At 42.0% G+C, this 23,052-nt stretch overlaps 1 protein-coding gene across 1 annotated transcript in view; it reads right to left on the bottom strand.

Moving 5' to 3' along the window:
- fbn3 (fibrillin 3) overlaps positions 1-23,052 on the bottom strand; it is a 67,405-nt gene that overhangs the window by 29,669 nt on the left and 14,684 nt on the right. Inside the window, exons 5-9 of the mRNA XM_023400069.2 lie at positions 17,409-17,504; positions 16,805-16,900; positions 7,641-7,838; positions 4,376-4,501; positions 559-684 (exon numbers count right to left, since the gene is read on the bottom strand). Of these exons, the coding sequence (XP_023255837.1) occupies positions 559-684; positions 4,376-4,501; positions 7,641-7,838; positions 16,805-16,900; positions 17,409-17,504 (642 nt within the window). The remainder of the gene's footprint in view (positions 1-558; positions 685-4,375; positions 4,502-7,640; positions 7,839-16,804; positions 16,901-17,408; positions 17,505-23,052) is intronic.

Below are 23,052 nucleotides of genomic sequence, written 5' to 3'. Positions count from 1 at the left end.
GCAGCTCATTATTTTCTGCAGATGATGGGGAACGGTTCACATTAAATCTAGAAAATTACTTAAACAGGGGGAATTAAAATGTATAATGAAAGATCGAGCTTAGGGGAATCATGTATTTTCACTGGAGGCGATAGGGTGAAAGAGAAAGACCCTGAGCTGTCAGTTTTGGTTCTAAATCTTGAAATAATATATTAACACCTGGTTGTGTTTCACTGTGGCTGCCATGAGGGTTGAGAATTTCAGGAATACATTAACACCTGGTAGTGTTTCATGGGACATGTCAGTTAGGTATGTGCTCTATGTGTGTCAGCGCGTGTGTGTGAATGAGTCAGAGGAGCACTAACATTAGAGTAGGTTAATGCTGTCAAGGCCAAATAGTGCGTGCAAGTGTGTTTGTCTGCACATGGTGACCACAGGTTTGACTCATCAGAACTCCACTCACAGGAAGCAGGGAGGGAAGTTACTGGCTAGATGTGAAGCCTTTAGCTAGCCAGGGGGTGAGGAAATGCACAAATGAGAGAGAGAGAGAGAAATGCTGGTAATATGTGTGAGACTCACCCACACATCTGGAGCCATCTGTGCTGGAGATGTAGCCTCGCGGACAGGTGCAGACGTAGCTACCAGCAGTGTTGGTGCATTCTCCTCCATCACAAACACCAGGGATGGTGCTGCATTCGTCAATATCTGAAACACACACAGTCAGATCAAAAATAGCGCTCATCACAGAACACAGCTGTCGAGTGGTTACGCCTGACGCCAGCTTCAAAAATTGTTCAGTTTCTTTGTTTGAAGAGATGCAGTAGCACGCTCCAGTAAAACTTTATTGCACTGGAGCAACAATTTCTCCCTTAGGGAAAATTAAACAACTCCAAATGGATCTGCCGTCTACCAAAGTGAAACTACTTCAGTTCTTATGTGTTCTGTTCAGGCAAAGCCTCAGCTTGTGAGATGTGACATGTAAATGACAGGAACAATCTGATAGAGTAAACTGTAAAGCTCAGTGAGAGAAGAAAAGCATCAGCACTGTCCAATGTAAGATCTTCACTAGAGCAACTGATGCAAACAATCGCTTCCAATCGACAAACTTTGAAATTAGTGTCCATACTAAAAGGGAACAGAGGGAACAGGTTAAAGTGAAGTAAACTGACCTGATTTAAACATGCCACGGTCTGACTCAGAAACGTCTACAACATGTGACACTACCTGGGCACGGTACTTGGCAGGGCCCACCTCGGTGTGGTGCACATTATCACAGCGTTAAGTTGTATTATTCAGTGAGAGGGGGCCTCATTGCTCCATGACGGGGGGAACCCAAAGTGAAGTTCCAGAAGGTATTGGGTTTTTATGATGTGTCACGCTTATTTATACGCATACGTAATTGCTGCGCCACTGCGGGACATAATTACAGAATAAGTGCAGAATGTGGTACTGTGTGTGTGTGTGTGCCTTTCTTGTTCAGTTGGAAAAGTGAAGGGTGTGTTCGTGTTTGTCTTTCGAGGACTAAAGAGGGTGTAAGTTGTATCCATGCGTGTCGTTCTGCGTGTATGTGTCTACGTCTTAGTGTGGATGTGTGTAGTAATGCCTGGGAAGCTAAGAGGCTGTTCTTCCCCTGCTGACTTCTGTCTGACAGCAGTGGCAGAGGGCCTAGGTGAGGCTGTAAAAGCCCAGCCAAATAAACCTTGTGTCAGCAGCGACAACAGCACGCCAGACATTACGCTCCACACAGACATAGCGCTGTGGGGCTGCCTGTGTGTGTGACGGGAAATGTGTGTCACCTGGATAAATGTCTGTGACTGACCCACCAAATCTGCAATGTGTGTGCAACTGTGTGCGCACATCTTAAACACTCATCAATACGTGAAAAAAAAAAAAAAAAACTTTAGATAATGCATGTGTGTAATTAAGCCAGTGTTTCTAGTGTGTTAAACTGTCTGTGAGTGTATTTGTACAGCGCAAATGCGTGAGAGTCTACAAGTGTCAGAGCAACGAGGAGGTCTGTGTGTGTAATGAGAAAGTTTCCCAGATGCTGTAAGTGTTTCTTTGTTCAACGCTAACAGCTGGTTTTCAGCCAAAGGACTGTATTTATGGAAGGAAAATGGAAGGAGAGGCACAAAAAGCAAAAAGAGGAGGAGGAGAAGGGGAAAAAAAGGAGAGACTGTTAAGCAAAGTCTGAACTAAAAGCCAGCCATAAAACCAGGTGCCTTGTTGTGCCCAAAAACAATCAGACACCCAGGATATCTTAACTGCACTTTATCTTAACTACTCCAAAAGCTCACTAATTTCACTGTGAAAGCTCTCAGTGAGGCTGTTTGCGCATTAGCTAGAAGGGCATTTCAATAAAAGCCTCCCCCAGAGGACCTGTGCTGATTGTTTGCGAGATTTCTCTAAATGCGGGTTTCCTGCAGATCCATGACTTAAGATACACGTCACAACTGCTCTTTTGTTTTTACGAGCTTTACAAACACTGAATTCTTTCTCTTCTCACTCTGCATGGGTCAAATGACTCAATAGTGCTACATATCCTAACATCAACAAATCAGCACTAGAGCTGAAATGTACCACAGTTCATTCTTCAGCTTACGAAAATATGGCTATTAATGCAAAAGTGGTTTGCCAATTATATTTCACATTATAAGCTCAGCTACAATTTATTTCATATGACTGTAAAATAAAGTAATTCCTTGATACACCAAAACATTTTTATATGCTATATGTTAGTCAATCAACAATTTTAATAATTAGTAATTAGGTCACTTAGTTGATCAAGCAAAAACTTCAAACCTCTGCTGGTTCCAGTTCCTAAAATGTGCAGATTTGTTGCTTTCCTTTGGTTCATGTAATTGTTTTTCAGACAAAATAAGAATTTTGAGTCTCATCCTCGATAATAGGAAATTATACACTTTGTCTCTTGTTCTGGCATTTTATAGATTAAACTATTAAATTGAAAATATCTGGGAGATGAATCACGGATGAAAACAATAATTGGTTGCAGCTCTATTCTGCAGAAACCATTACTTTTGCTGAAAAAAATAAAGCTAACACTGTATATAAAGTGGTGGAAAGAGGTAGAGGGTGTGGAATATCTCCCTCTATTTCATCAATCATCACATAATCACTAGTAGAGCGTTTTGCTCAATAAAGGAAATTATTGTAACTAGACAAATTTGGTGACCAAGGAGGGGATAGAAAGGTTACAGGACTTATCTCTCACCCTGGGAAAGTCCTGTGTTTCAGCTTCTCTCATTGAGTGGTCTGTGGACTAACTACTCAGCTCTGTCTGTGCTGTATGACACCAGCTGGAATGTGGCTACAACATCCACACCCAGATCTCGTAACAGTGCCCAGCATCTCTGGAAGCGCTCATTCTCTCCTTACAGTAAGTCCTGAAGTGAGGTGGCGTTCACCCAGAACCACAACTGAAAGCAGGACTCAGTCAGCCTCTCTGTTTCCTCCTTCATTCATTGAGACATAAATCACTTTTTGTGTGTATTGCAGTAATTGCTCCTCATGAATCTGAAGGTGGAGATGCCAGTTTCCAGGAAATAATAGTTTTATTTTTCCTGTATCTGGTGCAGCTCTTAGCCGTGCTACATGTTCATAAAAGGAGAATATAGATGATAATTCATATGCTGATACACTGCGATAGCCAGTGCAACAATTTAAGAGCTGTAGACTAAGAACACATCGGCTTCAGTCCAAGAGTCACAAACCCTGCCTGGCTAACCATCAGACTGTTTAGCCTGGGCATTGTTTAAATTCCATCCAATCAACACATTGTAATGTGAGTCCACTCTGCTGTTTGCGTGTGCTTTCATGTATATATGTGCGTTTATATGCAGACCTCTTAAACTATCAACGTGTCATCACTTTTTAAAAGCCCTCAGAGTTTTGTCAACTGGTCCGAGCAAACCCACGGTTATCATAAAGTGCACGGCCAATGACTGTCTCACCATTAACTCAACAAAATCTAATTTAACTACCAATCAGTTCTATTAAATTTCCAATAGGTTAACATCAAGTTCTCTGCACTAAAGTAAGGTTGATATATTTTGCAATACTTTGTCAATTCAAAATCAAAATTTAGGATCATTATCTCAGTTCATAATGAAGTTTGTAGCTTCAAAATGCTATAATTGCTCAAAATGCTAACATTAGCTTGCTTTACTTTGCTTCATATGAATTAATTCAATGATGTTTAGTGATGCGAGAACAGATAAACAGTATCTTGCTCAAGGACCCCTTAGTTCAACAGATGTTTACCATAATAGATGCTTGTAATTGTAACTGTCTCAACATGTTTGGTCCTCATTACGGATATTTCCTACTTAATTGTTGAACATATCTCGGTGTTAAATCCTTTTTAGATCCAACTCACCTTCACATTTGTGGCTGGTTTCGCTCTGACGATGACCGGCAGGGCATTTACATTCGTAAGATCCCACAGTGTTGATGCAGTTACCTCCGGCACACAGACCTGGCACTGCCTGACACTCGTCCACATCTGAGAGAAGGAAGGGAAAGGCACAGAAATTGGTCATTGGAGACAAAAGCAGATAGAAGCAAAAGCCAGGATAATTACTGGCATTGGCAGACCATTGGTTTAGGAGATGTAGTACCTTATTTTTTGGAATACACCAATAACTAACTTCAAACAATATGCAGTTTATATGTTTATATGTTTCTGGCACATATTCTGTTGCTAAACACTGTTTATTCTCCTTGTCATTTTTTTTGCAAGACGAATTAAGTAAAAATGAGAAGTAGCTTGGCGCCAGCTGTGATGTCTGATACCTCTACTTCTCCAGAAAGACCACTTTAATTCTTGTTTGAACAGGAAATTACTTTTTAAATGTATGTTTTTTCCCAGCATTCAATGTGAGTCACTTTTACCAGTATTGGGAATATGTCAGTGGGCGGGTTCCTGTAAAATGGTGTACCCTCTGGGACACACACACACACACACACACACCCACCCACACACACACACACACACACACACCCACCCACACACACACACACACACACACACACACACACACACACACACACACCGAACACACTGCTGCGTATATATTCACTTCAGCTTCAGTCACTGAGCAGGATCCAGGCATTGTGAATATGCAAGATATGCTCAAAACAAAACAAAAAAAAATCCTAAACGTATTTACACACCTGCATGCTCAAGCACACTCAAGCACACACACATATATAGACATTAATCATGCGAATACATTCAATCTCTAATCCTTTTACCAAAGAAAGGCTGAAAATACTGTCTAATGTTGAGGAGCTCTCTATGCCAAAGGCTGGGAGAGAGAGAAAGAAAGCAACTACTGGCCAACATCCTGATGTGGAGCCTGGAGTGCAATCCTTACATTTGGATTCATGGTCATGTGTTCTTTGTACTGCTGCCAGCAAGACATTGCTCCAGGCTCTCTGGCGATTAGGTGTCTTTAGTGTTTGTGTGTGTGTGTGTGTGTGCGTGTGTGTGAGAGAGAGAGAGAGAGGGAGGGGAGTTAGAGAGAGGGGAGAGAAGACAAACAGAGATTCAGAGGTAGAAGGAAGCACAGGCAGACAGTGAAAAAGAGAGTGAGAGGAGGTATGTGAGTCACAGAGGGATGAGTGATCTCTGGTGTCTCACACTGGCATACTTCTAACATATGAGCAACCTGGCAGCAACATCCAAAGGAAAGGAAGCTGTGGAGCTAAATGCAAACCAGTTACTGATCCCAGATGTATTACCTTTTTTGATTTATCCTCATAAATAATGAATCCAGACTTATACATATAGCTGGGTGGATCATAGTATCATGGAAACTGTGTTACATCCCTTTGATTTGCTTTAACACATGTCTATATATTTGCCAGGCATATGCATGTCAATAATTGGTGGTACATACAAACTGTTTATTTTCCAGACCCATGCTATTGGACTTAACTATCTTCAGTGCTACAGTACACAAATCTTAAGAATGAATAGAAGTTTTAAAAAGTTTCCCCAAACACAAGTTGAGAAAAAAATTAATTTGTGAAACTTTAGCACATAAAGCCATTTTCACATGCACCCATATTAGCAAAAAATCCATCTGTCCTTGTGTATATGACCTTTTTATTAGTCTGACAGGAATAGTTATCAGCCCATCATGTGTAACTTTCTATTGTAAATGCAAACAACACTTGAGTTTGCACTTTGAGTTTTCCAGTATTAATACACAAATTCATTGTCCTTAGCTCTGATACTGTTGGAGGGTGGCAAAAAGCATCAAAAATACTTCATACAAAAACAGTATCCCTCTGTGACGGTTACAGCTAGATATCGACCATCGCAGTCTGCCTAGGGTGATGCTGGGTGTGTCTGAGTGAGAGGAACCGGATAGAGGCAACAAAGAGCCTGGCTGGGCTCATTTAACAAGGGACACGACCTCCACATGTGTCATATATTGATGCAGTCTTATTGCTTAGTCTGGTCGGGGCCATAGGTTATTAAACAGGCATGCAGAGAAAGTTTGCCCTAGTCTGACAGAGTTTTGGGACACCAAAAGGACCGATGTTGATGAAAAAGGGTGAATCTCAGTTCATATTTGCCTTGTTCTCTTAGCCTGAGTTGCCTCATTATATTATGTCTATTCTGAATAGTAAAGTTTGCCGAATAGTGTGAGTGAATACTGTGTCTAATATACTGCAGATGGTTTACAGGGGCATGCCAGAAATTTAGAGTTACATTTCCACGAAGTTAAAAGACTTGGAACAGACTTCTTAAAATAAGAATGGTCAAAAATCAATTCAGCAGAGGTAGCGATATCTTAATTTGGGTGAAGTCTCATTAACACTGGATGTTACTATTCCTATACTGTAACTCAATTAGATAACTCAATAGCATATTTCAATAGACCCTCTGCTCCTGGTAAATGCCCACTTGTTTTAACTCCACATCCCCAGTTTGTAATGCAGACGTTCTGTTCAAAATTTGGAGTCTCCGAGCCAAAACCAAGATTACAGAAGTAAGTAATTTGGAACTTGACCGTGTTCCTCCAGAGCCACAGGGGGTATTACGCAACTGTTTTTACAGTCTATATACCAGTCCTAGTAGTCTAGTAAAGTAACTTTGACATGTAACAGGTATCAGAGTGCCCTTTAAACAACAAGAAATCCAGGAAGAGACAGGACAATATTTCTGCTACAATAAATCCTTATTCCAGCATAATTCTTACATCATTAAATGACAGAATCCATTGTGTATGCTACATATGTAGATTGCACAGGATGAGAATAAACTCATGTCTTGACTTTGAGAACGACGATACGATGATACATATAACACATCGTGACACGTAATTACTGCAACACCTAAACATGTTTAGTGTTTTGGCAGTAGATAGAGATGCATGTACATAGCTCCTGCTGCATAAGAGCTTAACAGGAAATACACGCTTGTATCCGGACTACTGTGTAGATGTAAACACCCTTCGGTGATGTTAACACTAGTGCGAGGATGTTATGGGTTGGAAATGCAGCTGAGATGATGATGGATAAAGTAATGGTTACGGTGTTTGTTGTGGCTGTGTATGTGTGTTTGACTGCATGACCAGGTGTGTGTACTAGAAAGACAGAGAGTGCTTTTGTATGTGCTCCAGTCTGACCTTGGCAGGCTCCTGTGCGGATGTTGGGGATGAAGCCTCGTCTGCAGGGGTGTGGCTGGGCAGGGCACTGCTCACAGGGGTGGCCCCATGCTCGGCCAATGGTCGCACAGCAGAGGGTTTTGGTGCAGACGATTCCACTGAGCTGGCCCTGACACATCTGGTTGTTCACCTGGGTGAAACATGGCCCAGTCCGGTAGTCTGTGGAAGGAGAGAGGCATGTATCCTTTGTTAGTCAGTGACTGATTGAATATTTGAAGGATTAAATAATAAAACAGTGATTCATCTGGTGCAGCACTAAATGCAACCAGATTAAGCCATAGATGAGAAATAACTTAGGCATTTTTCCTGTAATATCTAACTCACTGACTGGTGAGATCTTTTTTCTTGTTGATTTCACTCAAACAACAAATACAGGAATGGTTGTGGAAAAAACTAAAAGCTGGCAATGCATTACAGGATTATTTTGAAGGATGACTCACTGGACCTTTAAACACATCCTTCCAGTTAAATTGTTTCAAGTGTTTAGTCTTTGGATCAACAATCAGCTTTCAAAGAGGAGCATTTACAAGTAGTAGGTTTTACCACGACTTAGGAGGAACAATATGAGAGTTGGTAGCAGCGTAACGGATCACGTCAGAGCACGGGATTGCAGGAATTATCCTATTAAACCTGCTCAGATTAAACTGCAAAACACATCCACACATAAACAGGAACATAGCAACAGGATTGGAATGATTGCTATGTATTTAGTCTCTGTGATAATAAGTCAACTCACTGGACAGACATACTGAAGCTCATTCCCGTACTTTAACTAGGAGTCGATGGTGGGCCGAACAGAGATGGTTTCTGTTTCCATCTGACAGTATACACAGCCAATGATAGCGTGATTGTCAGTAACAATCACCCCATGACAATAATTCACTCTAGAAGTGAAGATAAGGCTGAGTAAATACTCACACCCGGTCAGAGAGATGTTGCATGCAAACACATTATGTTAGAACAAAATGAGAACAATATGTCCCTGGCTTCAGCGATCACCTGGCCTCCTCGCTGCAGTCCTGTTTGCCAGCAAAACTGTGGCATAATCTTGTTAAATGCACTTCACAAATCAGACACAATGACCTCATGCTGAAACCATCTCAGCAATACAATGTTCGTCCTTTCAGTCACATATAGTCTAATGATGGCTTCCCTCGTGGGAGAAACCCTTATTAGGTTCTCTGCAGTGGCGCCAAACTTAATATAGCTTTCATTAAAAAAAAAAAAAAAAAAAAAGTAGATTGTTAGATTGTCTCAGTGAAGATGAAAGACAAAGTGCATGGTTGGCTAGCCAAGGCACTGACAGTGAGATGTAGAGAAGGAGAGTGGCCTGTTCAGCTCTGAAGGACAGGATGAGATGGAAAGATATGAATCAGCGGTGGTGTCTGGTGGGAGTCCTTCTCTAGACTTATTGCCCTTATTGGTTCCTTGTGCTACATGAAAGGGGATCACGGAGAACAGGGCAAAAAGTAGGAGACGCAGAAACAAAAACAGAAAGAGAGAGAGGGGGGAAAGTAAAGTAGGTCAAACTGAGCATGCAGGTTGGAGCTCACAGCAGTTCTCCCTCTCAGCCATCTGTCTTTATTTCTTTTGCTCACTAAGATCTTCCTGTCTGTCTGTCTGTCTGTCTGTCTGCCTGTTTGCCTGCTACTCCTCACCTGCCTATCAGCCACTACTTGAACTTCCATCCTTATATGGCCTAGTTGGCACCGTGTAGTGGTAGACCTATACAGCAAATGCATTTAGTCTTGCTCTGAGCTCAAATACAAAAAAATGTCCTTATACAAACCTGTACACAAATACACAAATAAATTTACTATATGGAAGTAGTGGATTTGTTTGAGGCTACTTTAAGCCATGGATTAAAAGACCTTTGGTCTTACTGTGGCCACGGTAATAAAGGGAAATGTACCCCAATAGTTTATGAGACAATAGTGACACAGAGGAATAAGCAATATTCAACTTTGGCTACACAAGCAACACTTGTTTGCCAGTTCATTGTTGGTCTCAGTTGATAACAAGATTGTGCCTTATCCTTAAGCAAAGCTTAATTATACTGAAAGCAACTGCTAGTACTGTTCTTTACCCATCTATAATCAAACAATCTACAGTTAGGCTAGTTTTAGGACTTAACAATTTAAAATAAAGAGACCAGAGAAGAAGAAAAAAAATAACCAGGAAAACAAAAGGAAAAAAAATTCATGGTGCTTCCAGCCTTTAGTCTTTGATTTTGAGAAAGAAAAAAAAAACACTCCCCTCTAGGAGGAAACTAGACTCTCCCACACTCTGATCATCAAGCAGCACCAGACAGCCTCACACAGCAGCCAAGTTCAGCAGTGTATGCATGTGTACATACACATGCTTCTTCACTCTCTCTGTCTCTTACACACACATGTATACACAGGAATGCACATATGTGTCTGTGTAGATACACACGCCTGAAGGAAAACACGGCATCTGTCTGAGCTTCAGCGTCGAGCCAAACAAAAGATTGGAGCAGCTTTCTTCAAAAGCGCAAAATAACAAACTGTGAAGAAAAGCTGCCTGTCTGAGTCTGTCCCGATCAGTGTGTGCGCTCCATGTGTTCAGGCTTTTGTTTGTCTTGTGCATAAATTTGCATGTGCACAAAAAAAAACCCATTTCATGCATGTAGTCTTCAGTCAAGAGGTTAACACATGCGTTTGAGCACGACGTTATGCACATCTGTATGTTATGCATGTAAATTCAGAGGACACATGCGATCATGGGCGCGGGCACATTAGGACAAGAGCACAATCCAGCATCCTGATTCCGTCCGGCTGACAACATTGGGAAGCAATTTTGTCTAATTAGTGGTCAAATTGCTCAGTAGATCAAGAACATTCACCAGATCCTCATCCCTATCCCCTCCCCATTCCTTATTCTTAAATCCACTGTTAGCAGCCTCTGTCTCTCATCCAAATATCTCTGGTTTCATTCATAACCTCCAAGCTATGTAAAACATCCAGCATACCTCACAATGAATGAAGTCCTTTTGCTCCAATAATAAGAACTTGTCCACTTTGTGCTAAGACTTAATGGAGTCTCCTCAGCTTTATGAATATATAATGCTTTTATTTTGTAAACATCAGCACCTCTAATAAAACTTTCCCAGGAATCGCTGCAAGTTGTAAGGCAGCTCACAGTTTGCTAAAGCCGCCGATGCACTTATAACCTTTCACCTAGATCAGTCCACATAGATTAGCCAGCCATTCGTTTCAGGCGATGTTGACGGGATCTGACCCTTCACATATGATGATGTTCTGTTTTCAAGCCAACCATATAAGAATCTGATATCGCAGAAAAAATGTGATCACTCATCAAAGCATATTACTATTTGCTCTGATGAGAGCTGGATTATAGGAAGATAAAATACTGTAAAGGCTATAGTGAGAAAATATTTAATCCTGTCTGGAACGTAAAGCCCTCTGGAAAAAAGATTTTCCCATCAACCCTGTCCAGCTGTGGGATCGGAGAGATGGGACAGGGCACTGACCTGACCACTAGGATGAAAAGAGAAATGGTTTTGAGAGAAGAGGAAAAAGCCCACTTTGAATTCATTAATAACTGCTGAAGTATTTATAAAACTCCCAGGAGGCGTGGAGGTCTGGGAAGATAAGAAACTTGAAATATGAGTTGATTACATGAAAATGAAGCCATTATCATTTATACATACTTTCCTCTGACAAGAGGTCAATAAGTCAAATGAATAAAAAGAAGAAATATATGCACACACAAGCCTGTGGATGTGTGTGTGTGTGTGTGTGTGTGTGTGTGTGTGTGTGTGTGTGTGTGTGTGTGTGTGTGTGCATGTGTTCATGTCTGGTTGGTGTATGCAGACTGAACACATGTCTGGCGGGTCTTGTGGAATTTCTGATTGCATTGTTTTGTTTGTGTCCGTGTGTCCTTCTGCTGATGTGGATATAAATAAATGATTCAGATGTGTGGGCTTGTTTGTTTGCATGTCTGTGTGTGTGTGTGTGTGTGTGTGTGTGTGTGTGTGTGTGTGTGTGTGTGTGTGTGTGTGTGTGTGTGTGTGTGTGTTTGAGAGGTTTTATCTCCATCTTGGCCAACTGTAGCAGTCTCTGTTAGTCATATCAGCGCCATTATCAACAGGCTTGAAATCTCTCTTTTCCTTTCGACCTAATCACTCCTCAAGGAGTCTGTTCCTTTCATTTCTTCCACACCAAAAGCAGCCAGCCAAACGTGACTAAATGTTTAACATAGCACAAACACACACACACACTTGCAAGGGCCAATAACTGTGGGAGAATGGCAATGGGAGAGATAAGCCCTCTGTGATCTACCCAGATCTGAAAGCCTGCAACCTCAAGCTAACTGCTGTGTGTGAAGTTCAATACACAGAACACACATGACTACGAGGAAACAACCAAATAGTAAAATTTCAATAATTATCAGGCATTTTTAATATACTAATTCTGAATATACATACTTGGTGAAACTGTGATGTCATATCTTGTGGCATTAAGTTGTCGATCAAGCAGTCCCTCTGTCATTGTTTCTATGTCTCACCCATTGTGCTGTCAAATCTATCTTGACTTCTACGGCTATTTTCGTCTGTTTTGGGAAACTTCCCGACACAATACTGTCCAGCAGTGGAACAATAATGCAGACTCTATTGAATGCAGACACCGACAGGCAAAAACACAGTCGGGGCAAGTGGGCTCCAGGCTCCATCAACAACTACCACTCATGAGACCTGTTACTTATTCAGTGAAGGGAAAGTCTTTGTAGTGCTTTCTTGAGTGCAGTGAGTAAATCAGCCCATTTTTCATCAGCCCAGATCAAAGACAGCCTTCTAACCATCCTGTGAGGCTAATCCAATGCTGATTTGAACAAACCAGACCCTCTAAATTTGGCCTGGGCATTGGTGAGTAATTTCCTCACCTTTTTGTTTATGAGATGAATCATCAAAAGTGCCCCCATGAAAACAGACATTAAAAGCAACTTGTGAAATATGACATTACTAACTATACTTAATATATATCATGATGATTTAATTCAGAAAATATAATCATACATAGTATTTGGATGAAGCACTGGGCTCATTATATTAGCATAGTCCAGAGCAACACATTTCCAGATGTACACATTCCTCCTTGGTTTAAAAATACTCTCAGCCAGTTCTGGTGACTGTCAGTTGATATTTGCTCCTCTGTCGCTCAATAGGGTTCATTGTGTTTCTTATATGGAAATACAGATATGGGGTCTCCATTATAAGGCAACATCATGTTGCATTAGTATATAATTTATAGACTTGCTGTAGATCAAATTTAGCAAGGCTCTGAACTGGCTGACTCAAACTAAATTGCCATTGGGGGATATTTTCCACAGAGTGACCTGTGTCTGCCCCCCGAATCCCACCCATCTACCAGCGCAGCCTTCCTTTCCAGCCATGTTCAGACCATTCTTATCCAGAGTCAATAGAACAGAAATAGCACAACTTCCACCATTTCCAGCACCTCAAAATGCCCTTGACGTCACCACCTGCTAGGGGGCAAAATTACTCCTCTGCGATTATCGGTTTATTTGGTCTGGACTAGGCCGCAAGCTGGAATTGGAACTGCCCACAGAGGCTGTATAGGTCCACTGAGACGGACTGGACCGGGTATTACTGGAGCAAAGCCAAAGCTCTGGGAACACACTTCAACACCACTCCCTCTACATGCATGTGCAATCGTGTGAAAATAAACATTAATACTCATGGTAACACAATAGGAAAATATAGTCATTAAAGTCATTACGATTCATCCTCACAGGGACATGAATGTCTGTACCAAATAAAATGCCAATCCATCCAATAGTGGGTGAGATATTTCAGCCTGGACCAAAGCAACTAACCGCCTGACCAACCGACAGACACCAACATTATAAACACTGCTACCATGGCTAAAGACAAACTCACATAAAGGTATAGGTGTAGGTATCCATGCATGCACACATACTGAAACAAAACAGTGACAAGCACATATATAGCTGTTTAATAATGACTGGGTACTCATGGCAGAGATGATGGTTAATGTTTTTGATTTAAAGAGGAATGACTAACTCTGACTCTCATGCTAACGCTAACTAAAGTCAGCAAGCCTCAGGCACACATAAGCTATTCACACATAAATGCACATGCACACACGCTCCAGACACGCAAGGGGTTTCCCATGACTTCATCCTGCACACCCAGTTCACCCATACTGACTGACTTTCACTGCCTTTGCAGTTCGGCAGCAGTCCTCTCACTGAATCACGCAGTAAATCTATTGACTCATGGCCTCGGTTACACAAACTCTAAAAACCACAATATACAACTGTCGTAAGCACACCACAGATTGCACCAGGGAGTCTCCAGCCGTTTTGGGCCAAACTCAATATTAAGGAAATTTACTAGTCATTTATCAAAATTAATGTGTGTCTAAATTTGAGGTTTTGGGTGTGTGGGGTGGGGTGGTATTTGAAAGTAAAATGTTTGAATTTCCTTAGTGACCTGTTTCGAAAAGATGCAGTAATAAGTTAAGTGAAAATAAATATATTGTAGCTGATTCAATTCAAAATTTTGAGTACCAACTTACAATTTTCATATCCAAATGCTGGGATAATTTTTTAAGTCACTAATATGATTCCTTATGAATTACACAGTGAATTTGACAAATTGAGCCCAACTTCTCTTCCACTGTGAAGGACATTTGGCACAAAAAACATACACACAAACAAAGATTTATAAGTGTTTCTCCTGTGACTACCTGCAGCTCTAGCGTTCTACCCACTCCTCCAACACGGAGAGTGTTTGTACTTCCCCCAAAAGGCTTTGTGTACACAGCTGGGGAGTCCATTTTCATTTTCACCCTATCCCTCCCTTCCTCCCTCCATCTCTCTCTCTCTCTCTCTGCCTCCCTACCTTGCTCCACTCCTCATCAGGAAATGTCCATGACCACTCCACAAAGAAAGTCTATTCTGTCAGTCCTGTGGGGATGTTGGGGTGGAGGGGGGTATTTATTGCCAGATGTCTTTGCGGCTGCCTATGACAAACTCGACATCCTAAATGTTGTATTTCCCAAGAAAACAAGACCCTGGAGTTTCATGGAGAAATACGATGAGGGATGGAGAATGAGAGGAAGGCTAAAAATGTATACAGAAATCATTTGCAGAATTTTATTAAAGGTTAGATGTAATACTCAGAAAGCCTTTGTTATTAATGACACAGGTGGCTGTTAAGTGAACTGCAGTCAGCATCTCGTTGCTCATGCTAGCGCATGTGCTCATACTCCATAGGTAGGCACAAGCAAGCATCCTGGGCATCAGCCAAAACAGCAATGTAACATACACGAGACCGAACATGACTGACCGCCATCATGTTGATAGATAACGTAACTAAAGTAAAACTGTTATTGCAGTTTGGCTATAAACTATATTTGAGATGACAGACTGTATTTGCCTCTCCAGTGCTGGAACAGCACTAAAAGTGTGGAGATGCGTCTGGCTATGCAAGACCATAGTTTGATTAACTGTGTTATGTGGTAATGTTATACCCTGCCCATGCTGACCCTATATTTAACCCCCCGTGACAGTCACATTCCTGTTTGGCTGGACAGGCTACACTGTATAAAACTTTTTTTTGTTTTTTGTTTTTTGTTCTTATGTGGAGTTTGTGTTAGGGTCTGTGTTGTGCTGGGAGCCTGTTGTTTGTTGACGTTAGCAGACTCATAGAATAAATGTCACATCCTTTTGATTTTCCTGGAAAATTCATCCTGAGTCCTTTGCATAGAAATCAGTCTGTTACAGGCAACGGAGAAAGTCTGGGAAGGTCTAATTTTTTAAGTTACATTGCAATCTGTTCACACATTAGGGAATAAGGTAATAATAAGGTAATTAATACATATAAATTCCTTCACAATCTTCACATTTGGTGCCTTTAAGTGGTAGATAAAGTTACATTTAAAGAGAAGACTGAAGAGAGGAAGATTAGGGTTGAGTTGGGAAGATAGAATTCGAATAAAACAGAGGTTGAGTTTTAGAGACTGTTACACAAACATAGATAAATACAATTTATGTAGGTAGAAAAAAAGGAATGCGGAAGACAGGCTGAGATGAATGAGGTGGGTGAAATTACAGGCCAAGAACTTTCCTCTACCTCAGTTTAGCTAACAGCAGGGGGGAGGAAGAAGGAAGGGGGGTGGGGGGGTGGAAGGTGAGGGCCACGGAAAGGCGAGATTGGTAACAGAGAATATCTGAGGGTGTAACAGGCTTTCTCCTTCTCTGAAAAGGTGAACTGAGGTGAGCGACCATCGATTCAGACATATTTTCATTCACCATGGGACTGTACCACCTACTTCCAACACCCCGCCGTCACTTCCCACCACACAAATACCACAGGCTTCTGTTCAAAGCTCAGGAGAAGAACACCCACTGTCTGTCTGAGCTAACCGTATGAGGTCATCCACGTTAGCAGAGCCTGCTCACTTAGAGCAGAAGTAATGAATTAACAGAGTATGTCTGGACTGATAGGAACAGCATGGCCACATCAAAGCCTTCCTGCTTCGATATTCTCCTTAACACTTGTGTATGCGTGGGTCGGGAGTGTATTGATGAAAAGCAGGGACACAACATGGTCTTCCACCCCTCCAATCTGGCTGCTTGGCATCCATTTTTTGGCCAATCAGATCCTGGCTGGCTTGACTTCCAAGCTGGTTAAATGCCATCTTAGTCACATTACACGAAGTAGTGTTTCATTTACTTGAAATGTATTATTTTCATAGGTGTTGCCATTATTACTCACTGTGTTACAATGATTGCTGAGAATCAAACCAGGCAATGCACACAAGCAATCTGATGGTCACACAGATTACAAACAATTTCCCACCTTACCCATATCCTTTGGACCACATTGGGAATTTATAATAGACAGTTACAATGTTTGCCTTTGTTTTTGTGTGGTAAAACTGTGGGTTTGTTCACACATGGGCTGATTGTCTAGCTCCACCAGCAAGCCTCTATCCCAGCCATACAAACTGAGCAGAAAGGAAGTATACATAGTAGCAAAAGTATACAGGAGACACTACGGTATCAACGTAGAAACCAGGATGAGCGCTCACCTCTCTCGCACTGCGGACCAGTGAAACCGTAGACACAGGCACATCTGTTGGGCCCAATGCAGCGCCCACCGTTCTGGCAGCCATTCTCACACACAGCTACAGGAGAGACAGGAAAAAAGAGTGAATCAAAGGGAATTTACAAACTTAGCACACTCTGTCTCTTTCTTTCTCTTTCTCTATCACAGACACACACAGAAGTCTTTCATTAAGCTTCAAATGACTTCATCTCAGAATTACTAACACATAAACACATGCAGCATTGTATATTTGTATTAAAAACACATGAAGATTTTCATTGATGACATCAGTCCTTTAGACAATAACACCAACTCTCTTCACTTCATGTCTCACTTTGAACCTTGCTTTGACCACAAAACATGGCCAAACTTTCAAAAAGTAAAGGGATAGTCTGAAAAAGTCCTAATGTAGTGCTGAGATCCAAATATAAAGACAGACAATTTGCAGAATTTCCATCGCCCTTTCATCTCTCTTACAGTAAGACTTTTGGTGTTTCTGATCAGACATTGTAGCAGGTGACACGGTGCAACCAACACCACAAACACACACATTCACACCCATGGGTGCTGCAGCAGCTTTAACTCACGCTGTCCACAGTGGCTGCCTGTGTAGCCCTTCGGGCAGGAGCATGAGTCCTCTGCACAGCTGCCTCCATTCATACACCTGACGTTACAGGACTGAACTGTAGGAGACAAGAAAGAGACAAGGGGAGAAATGATGATGGGGTGTGGAGTGGAAAGGGCACAAAATGAGAAGGAAAGAAATGAACATCAGACCTTCACATCCCTTGTTTTATCAAAGCACAAGCTGCAGCATTATCACAGGATGAATAAAAAGAGGAACATTGAAAAGGCTTTGTTATTTACAACCTGTCATTATCAACCAAACCTAGATTTGTTTGTTAAATGAGAGTGTGTATTAACTGAGTGACTAAGTAGAATTCTTCATTAAATTATTACCCAGTAAAAAGGCACATTAAGAGTTGTTTCCAAACATCTGAGCATTATCACTATGGTCACTTTAACACATTATGAAGCTCTTTACACTTCAGCTGAGTTTGCACAGCACTGGTGTTTCTTTGTCAGCTTTAGATCAGCAGACAAGGCTCAAAGGCCCCAGGCCACAAAACCAAAGCTAATCAAGCAGACTGAGGGAAGGCAATTAGTCGAGCCAGCTGTACGCTACAGTCAGTCAGTCATTCAGGAATTTGCTGAGAGGAGAGGGAAACTGGGTAAGGGGGGTAATCCAAACATAGCAGGATGCACAGAGGAGAAAGTCTAAGAAAAAGAGTGTAATTTTGAATAGTGGATAACCAGACCAGAAATGTTGCAATGGTATCAGCTATTATAACTAAGCTATTAATTATGAAGCAGGACTTTCCTGGCTGACAGACTGTTTTGCCAGAGTGTGAGAAGGCCAAACTGACAGTCCAAAGTTAACCCACGTAGCACTAGCTTCCATAAGAGAAATTAATTGGACTTCCTGTCTGACAAGTAGCTGTCTGCTGAGCCAGGTTTTTACTGTACACAAGAGGAAAGAAGACACCTACAGTGCTGGATGTTAGCTGACTGTATTCTCTGAGTGTTTCCTTGCATCCTCTTTTTACTTTCCCCCAGGCTCAAGTGGATATTTTATTGTCCTTCACCCTGTGCTTTTATTTTTCTTCCTTCCTGCACTTCTCCCTATTCTCTGCCTTTCATGCTCTTCTGTCCATAACTTAATCGCAAGTTCAACATTAATTTCCTCTCTCTCCATCTGCCTGTTTATGTCTCTCTCTCTCTTTATCATTTCTGGCATGCAGAGCTGTGCAGCAGAGGGGAAATGGCTGAGCTTCCCCGTAGCTGAGTTTGTCTAATGAGACTTTCTGAGTTTGCACACTTGCCAACAGGAGGCATTTCAGCCACTATAATCCACCCACTTATTCTGACTGTACCCAAACACACTTAATATGACTTGTGTGAGTCACGGTGAGTGAATATACTCTAAGGTAGTTTTTCATTGTGATCACCTACACCGCCTTACTGGCAGCTTACATAGTATAGACTTCAGTTACATGAGTCAAAGCAAATATCTTGGATGTGGATCCTGTGCTGCGGAGTTTCCGTAAATGCAAGGCAGAGTGTGTGATTCGCTGCAACTGTCAACCAAGCTTTCATTCCTCCACATATTTAATGTATCTAAAGTCTAGAAGAAGTTCCAGTTAACTTTCTCTTGTGCAACACTTGGCAGACTCTACGTACAGATTTGGCAGAAACTACTTTTTGTCTGGATTGCATCTCATAGCAACATGTGGTTATAAATTAAAGCAAATAGTTTGGGACTCTGGGGCAGGCTGGGTTTATAGGTTAGTGTACTAGTGTGCTGTCTCTTTCTCTTCTTCTCATTCGCTCTCATGGGAGCTCGGTCACTTCTTCTTCTCAGGTTTCAACCTCAGCTCTGTTCAAGACATGAGGTTAACGCTGTACACTCTTTAGACTCGCTTTTCTTCTCTCAGGCCAACAAAAGGAGCAGTGATGTGAAACATGAATAATGATTGCACTGAGTGATTTCAGTTTTCCCTGCTGTGGAACAAACCTTGGAGAAAACTGTTCCAGCGTGCTGTAACCCAGACTCCCCCAAAGCTGAGGGCAACTTGGGTAAGCTCATCCATTTTTCAACAAGTTCCCCTCCCCACAAAAACGTATTTCTAAATAGGTCAAGGAAGTATGGTGAAAGAGTTTGGCTAAGGTTGATTGGAAAAGAAACATTGCAGTAAGAGTCTCTCTGCCCACTGAACTCTCTGCCCTCAGGAATAGAGGATGATGGGTCAGGTGCTGGAAAGATGGAGATATATTGGTGGTGTACGAGAGAGTAAGTTCATGTCGTGTTTTTTATGTAACAGGAACTAGATGGGAGAAGGAGGAGAAGGAAGCAAACAAGCACATTCGGAGAGAGAAGATGATCTCATTGGCAAACTTTGCACCTCCCTCCCCCTCCTCATGGCACTCCATCCCCCGCAGGTGGAGGGAGATGGTTTGCCCCAATGACCTGTGCCTGGAAAGCTGCACGTGCAGAGCAGCAGCATGGGGGGATGTGTGTGTGTGTGTGTGTGTGTGTGTGTGTCTTCCAGACACTGAGCAAAAGGAGCTGGGTGTTGCTTTACAGCACCACAATGCACCTCTGTATTCTGGTAGTGTCGTTGGTGAGCTGCTCACATCTGGGTGTTTTTTACGAGAGGCTGCGAAACACAGGAAGTCCAGGCTTGTGTGTTGAATGTGTGTATGTGTGTGTGTGTGTATGGGTGCATGTGTGTCTGATGGAAAACTGAGGAGCTTTATAGCTGTGTTTTGTCCTGATTTACACACACACACACACACACACACACACACACACCCCAGGGACAAGTCAGCTGCAGTTTCAGCATGGATGGGCAATGTAATGAAACAAAGCTGCATAAGATGCTGTCAAAGTCAGTTGTCATCCAAATGCAAAGATTTCTTTCCATTTTAGGAAATTCAGAGTCCTGCACCTTGTTTTTCATGGAGTGGAGCAGCATGGCTTCTAATTAAAAAGGCCCTCCCTGTTTTCCCAGCACTCACCACTGTTCCTAGTCAATAGCCAGTGGAAGCCTGTCAGTCTGAAGACAGCTGTTTCTCAGCATTAGGGCGAGAACATCCGTGGTAATGATTTTGTAATTATGGTTATGGGAAGACAAGGTTATAAAGACAACCCTATACGATCGTCAGCACAGCTGCTCTGCTCTAAACTGTCAGCGGGTTTCTTTCAAGGGTGACTTACAACACTAACCCTTTTTGTCTGGGAAGTGACATGTTTCTATAGGATCTATTTCATATAGACTTTGCCCTCTAAGAGCTGTGGCTATTGGGTTTATCTCCGCAGTTGTGAAGACTTTCTTTTGAACTGAGCCCAGAAATTTTCCTACCAGGTTACGATACGTGACCAGCGTTATCAGTAAATGTGACTTATGCAGTTACTATGCCACCATGGCTTTTCAAAAATTCGGTTTCATGTCAATTTCTTAAGGTGTGCCAGGCTATGCACCGGAACACGTGCTTGTATTGTTAATCGAAAACAACAAAGCTTCCAGGAAGAGTCGTAAAAGAAAAAATCATATACAACCATCTGTATGGACATAACAATAATCACAGACATGTGGATAACATGTAGAAAACCACAAATCTGTTGCTGATTTATTTAAACCTCTGCATTCCACAGGCAAGACACGAGACATGAAGATGCTATCTATAACCCAGTGAACCAGGGTGCTAGAATCAGGCTGTATAATTAAGGCAGAGGAAATTGGTGTTTCCAAACGGATCTCTATAGAGCTGCAATTTATTTCCAACTGCACTGAATTATCCTATTAAAGGGTGGACTCTCTCCAAAAGCTGAATTTGGGAGTTAGCACATTCGGGAAGACAAGATCTACGATGTAGGGTGTTTGCCTGCTCTTGGCATGGCCTAAAGCCTCAGAGACAGATAATGTTGCGAAAACAATTTTCAGCTAAAGTAATTTGTTGGACACACCTAAAACAGTGAGTGTGGCTCAGTGGGACTTCAAATCAAAGCTTTATAACCAAATATAAAATGTAGCGAAGACAGTTGGAAACATCCGACTACAATAGTCTGAGTAGTTCAGAAGCAGTTAAACATAAGATGGTGAGCAAAGTAACAGATACATATTTAGGTTATAGGGATTATAAATTCATGTTTAAAACCACTAATTGATTGAAGAGATGGCAAAGCATTTCCACATAAAGTGACCTCCATGGTTACGCATGGTTACACTGATGGATTATTAGTTTATCTCAGGTCATGAAGCTATTTGACCTCTGACATTCACTGACAAAGAGGCCAGAGGAAAGTCTTTCCAAGTGATAAACACCACTCTTAACAGGCCATTCAAGCATTATTCAAAACTACTAATGAACTGATCATACAGCATCTCAGCGGCTTCATTTCCTGCCTCTCCACTGCCTGTAACCCTGTCGAAAAAAGCCACCATAAATCCCAGGTGAGGAAAGCTGAGAATGACAAAGTGTGACAATCAGTTCGGCTCAGGTCTGCTAAGCTCTTGCTCCAATTTATCACTTCACTTTTTCACATCGTTCCTGTCTCTTAGGAACATGACTTCATAGCTCTTGCCAAAGCACTGACTCTGCAGGAGATCTGTGCGTATCCTGCCACACAGGTCAGAGGCTGTTTTTCTTCACCCCACCCTCCGTGCCCTTCCTCTAAGGGTCGTCTTTACTTATGATCACTGTGTGCGAGCGTGTGCATGTAAATTTTTTTTTGTTTCTGTTTGTTTAATAAGAGTGTAAGTGTCTACGTACAGTATGTGTGTTAGCAGGCTTAATGGAATGTGAGCATGTGAAAGGGGTCTGGCAGGGGCTAGGCGTGACTGACGAGCTGACTTTGGCCTATTAAAGCGGTGAAGCTGAACACATCGCATGCTACTTAATACACACATTGACACACACTTTGCATGGTCCCAAAGTGCAGCTTAACAAAAATGTTTTCGGCATGTCCTGCACATATTACCTTCATATTTAAACCCTGCACACATTTCACTAATCTCACTAAGACAAATGAGATTTCAAACACTCTGCGTGTGCTGTAAAACACCTCTACTACAAACACACACACACACACACACACACACACACACACACACATCCTGAGTGGTCTGTAACTAAGCCCAGCAGACTCAGCTGGGGCAGCCAGACTCTTTGCTTTAATCCTGACAAACCCTGTGACCTGCAGGCTTTAGCACAGGCCCGGGGCTCTATACACTACTATTACACTGGCTACAGTACTATTCTGGCTCCCCTGAGAGAAGGGTGGAACCATTACCTTTGGAAAATAGCAGAGCAATTGAATAAGTAGGAGCTGAAACTGTTCAGTGTAACAGGCAACATCATTTGGTCAGCAGTTTAGGCCACTTAGCAGGATCACACAGTAAAGTGAGGTACAGCTCGAGGCTATTTGGAAAAATAATGGGAATGCACGGTTTCAATACTTTGCATTACAACAATGATCTACTGGTTTATTCTGCCACTACTTGTGTAGAGTAAGGAATCAGATAAGGTGCCGAAAAGGCCAAAGGCTATAGCCAGAAGTTAGTTAGCTTAGCTAAGCACAAAGACTGGAAACAGGGAGAAACAACTAGCTTGGGTCTGTCCAAAGTAATTAAACTCTGACTACCAGCACGTTTAAAGCGCACTAATTAA

The sequence above is a fragment of the Seriola lalandi genome, unplaced genomic scaffold, assembly GCF_002814215.2.
Source record: "Seriola lalandi dorsalis isolate HSWRI2012SDOR001 ecotype SW California unplaced genomic scaffold, Sedor1 jcf7180002052130, whole genome shotgun sequence".
Taxonomy (NCBI): domain Eukaryota; kingdom Metazoa; phylum Chordata; class Actinopteri; order Carangiformes; family Carangidae; genus Seriola; species Seriola lalandi.
This window is presented reverse-complemented; position numbering and strand designations above follow the sequence as displayed.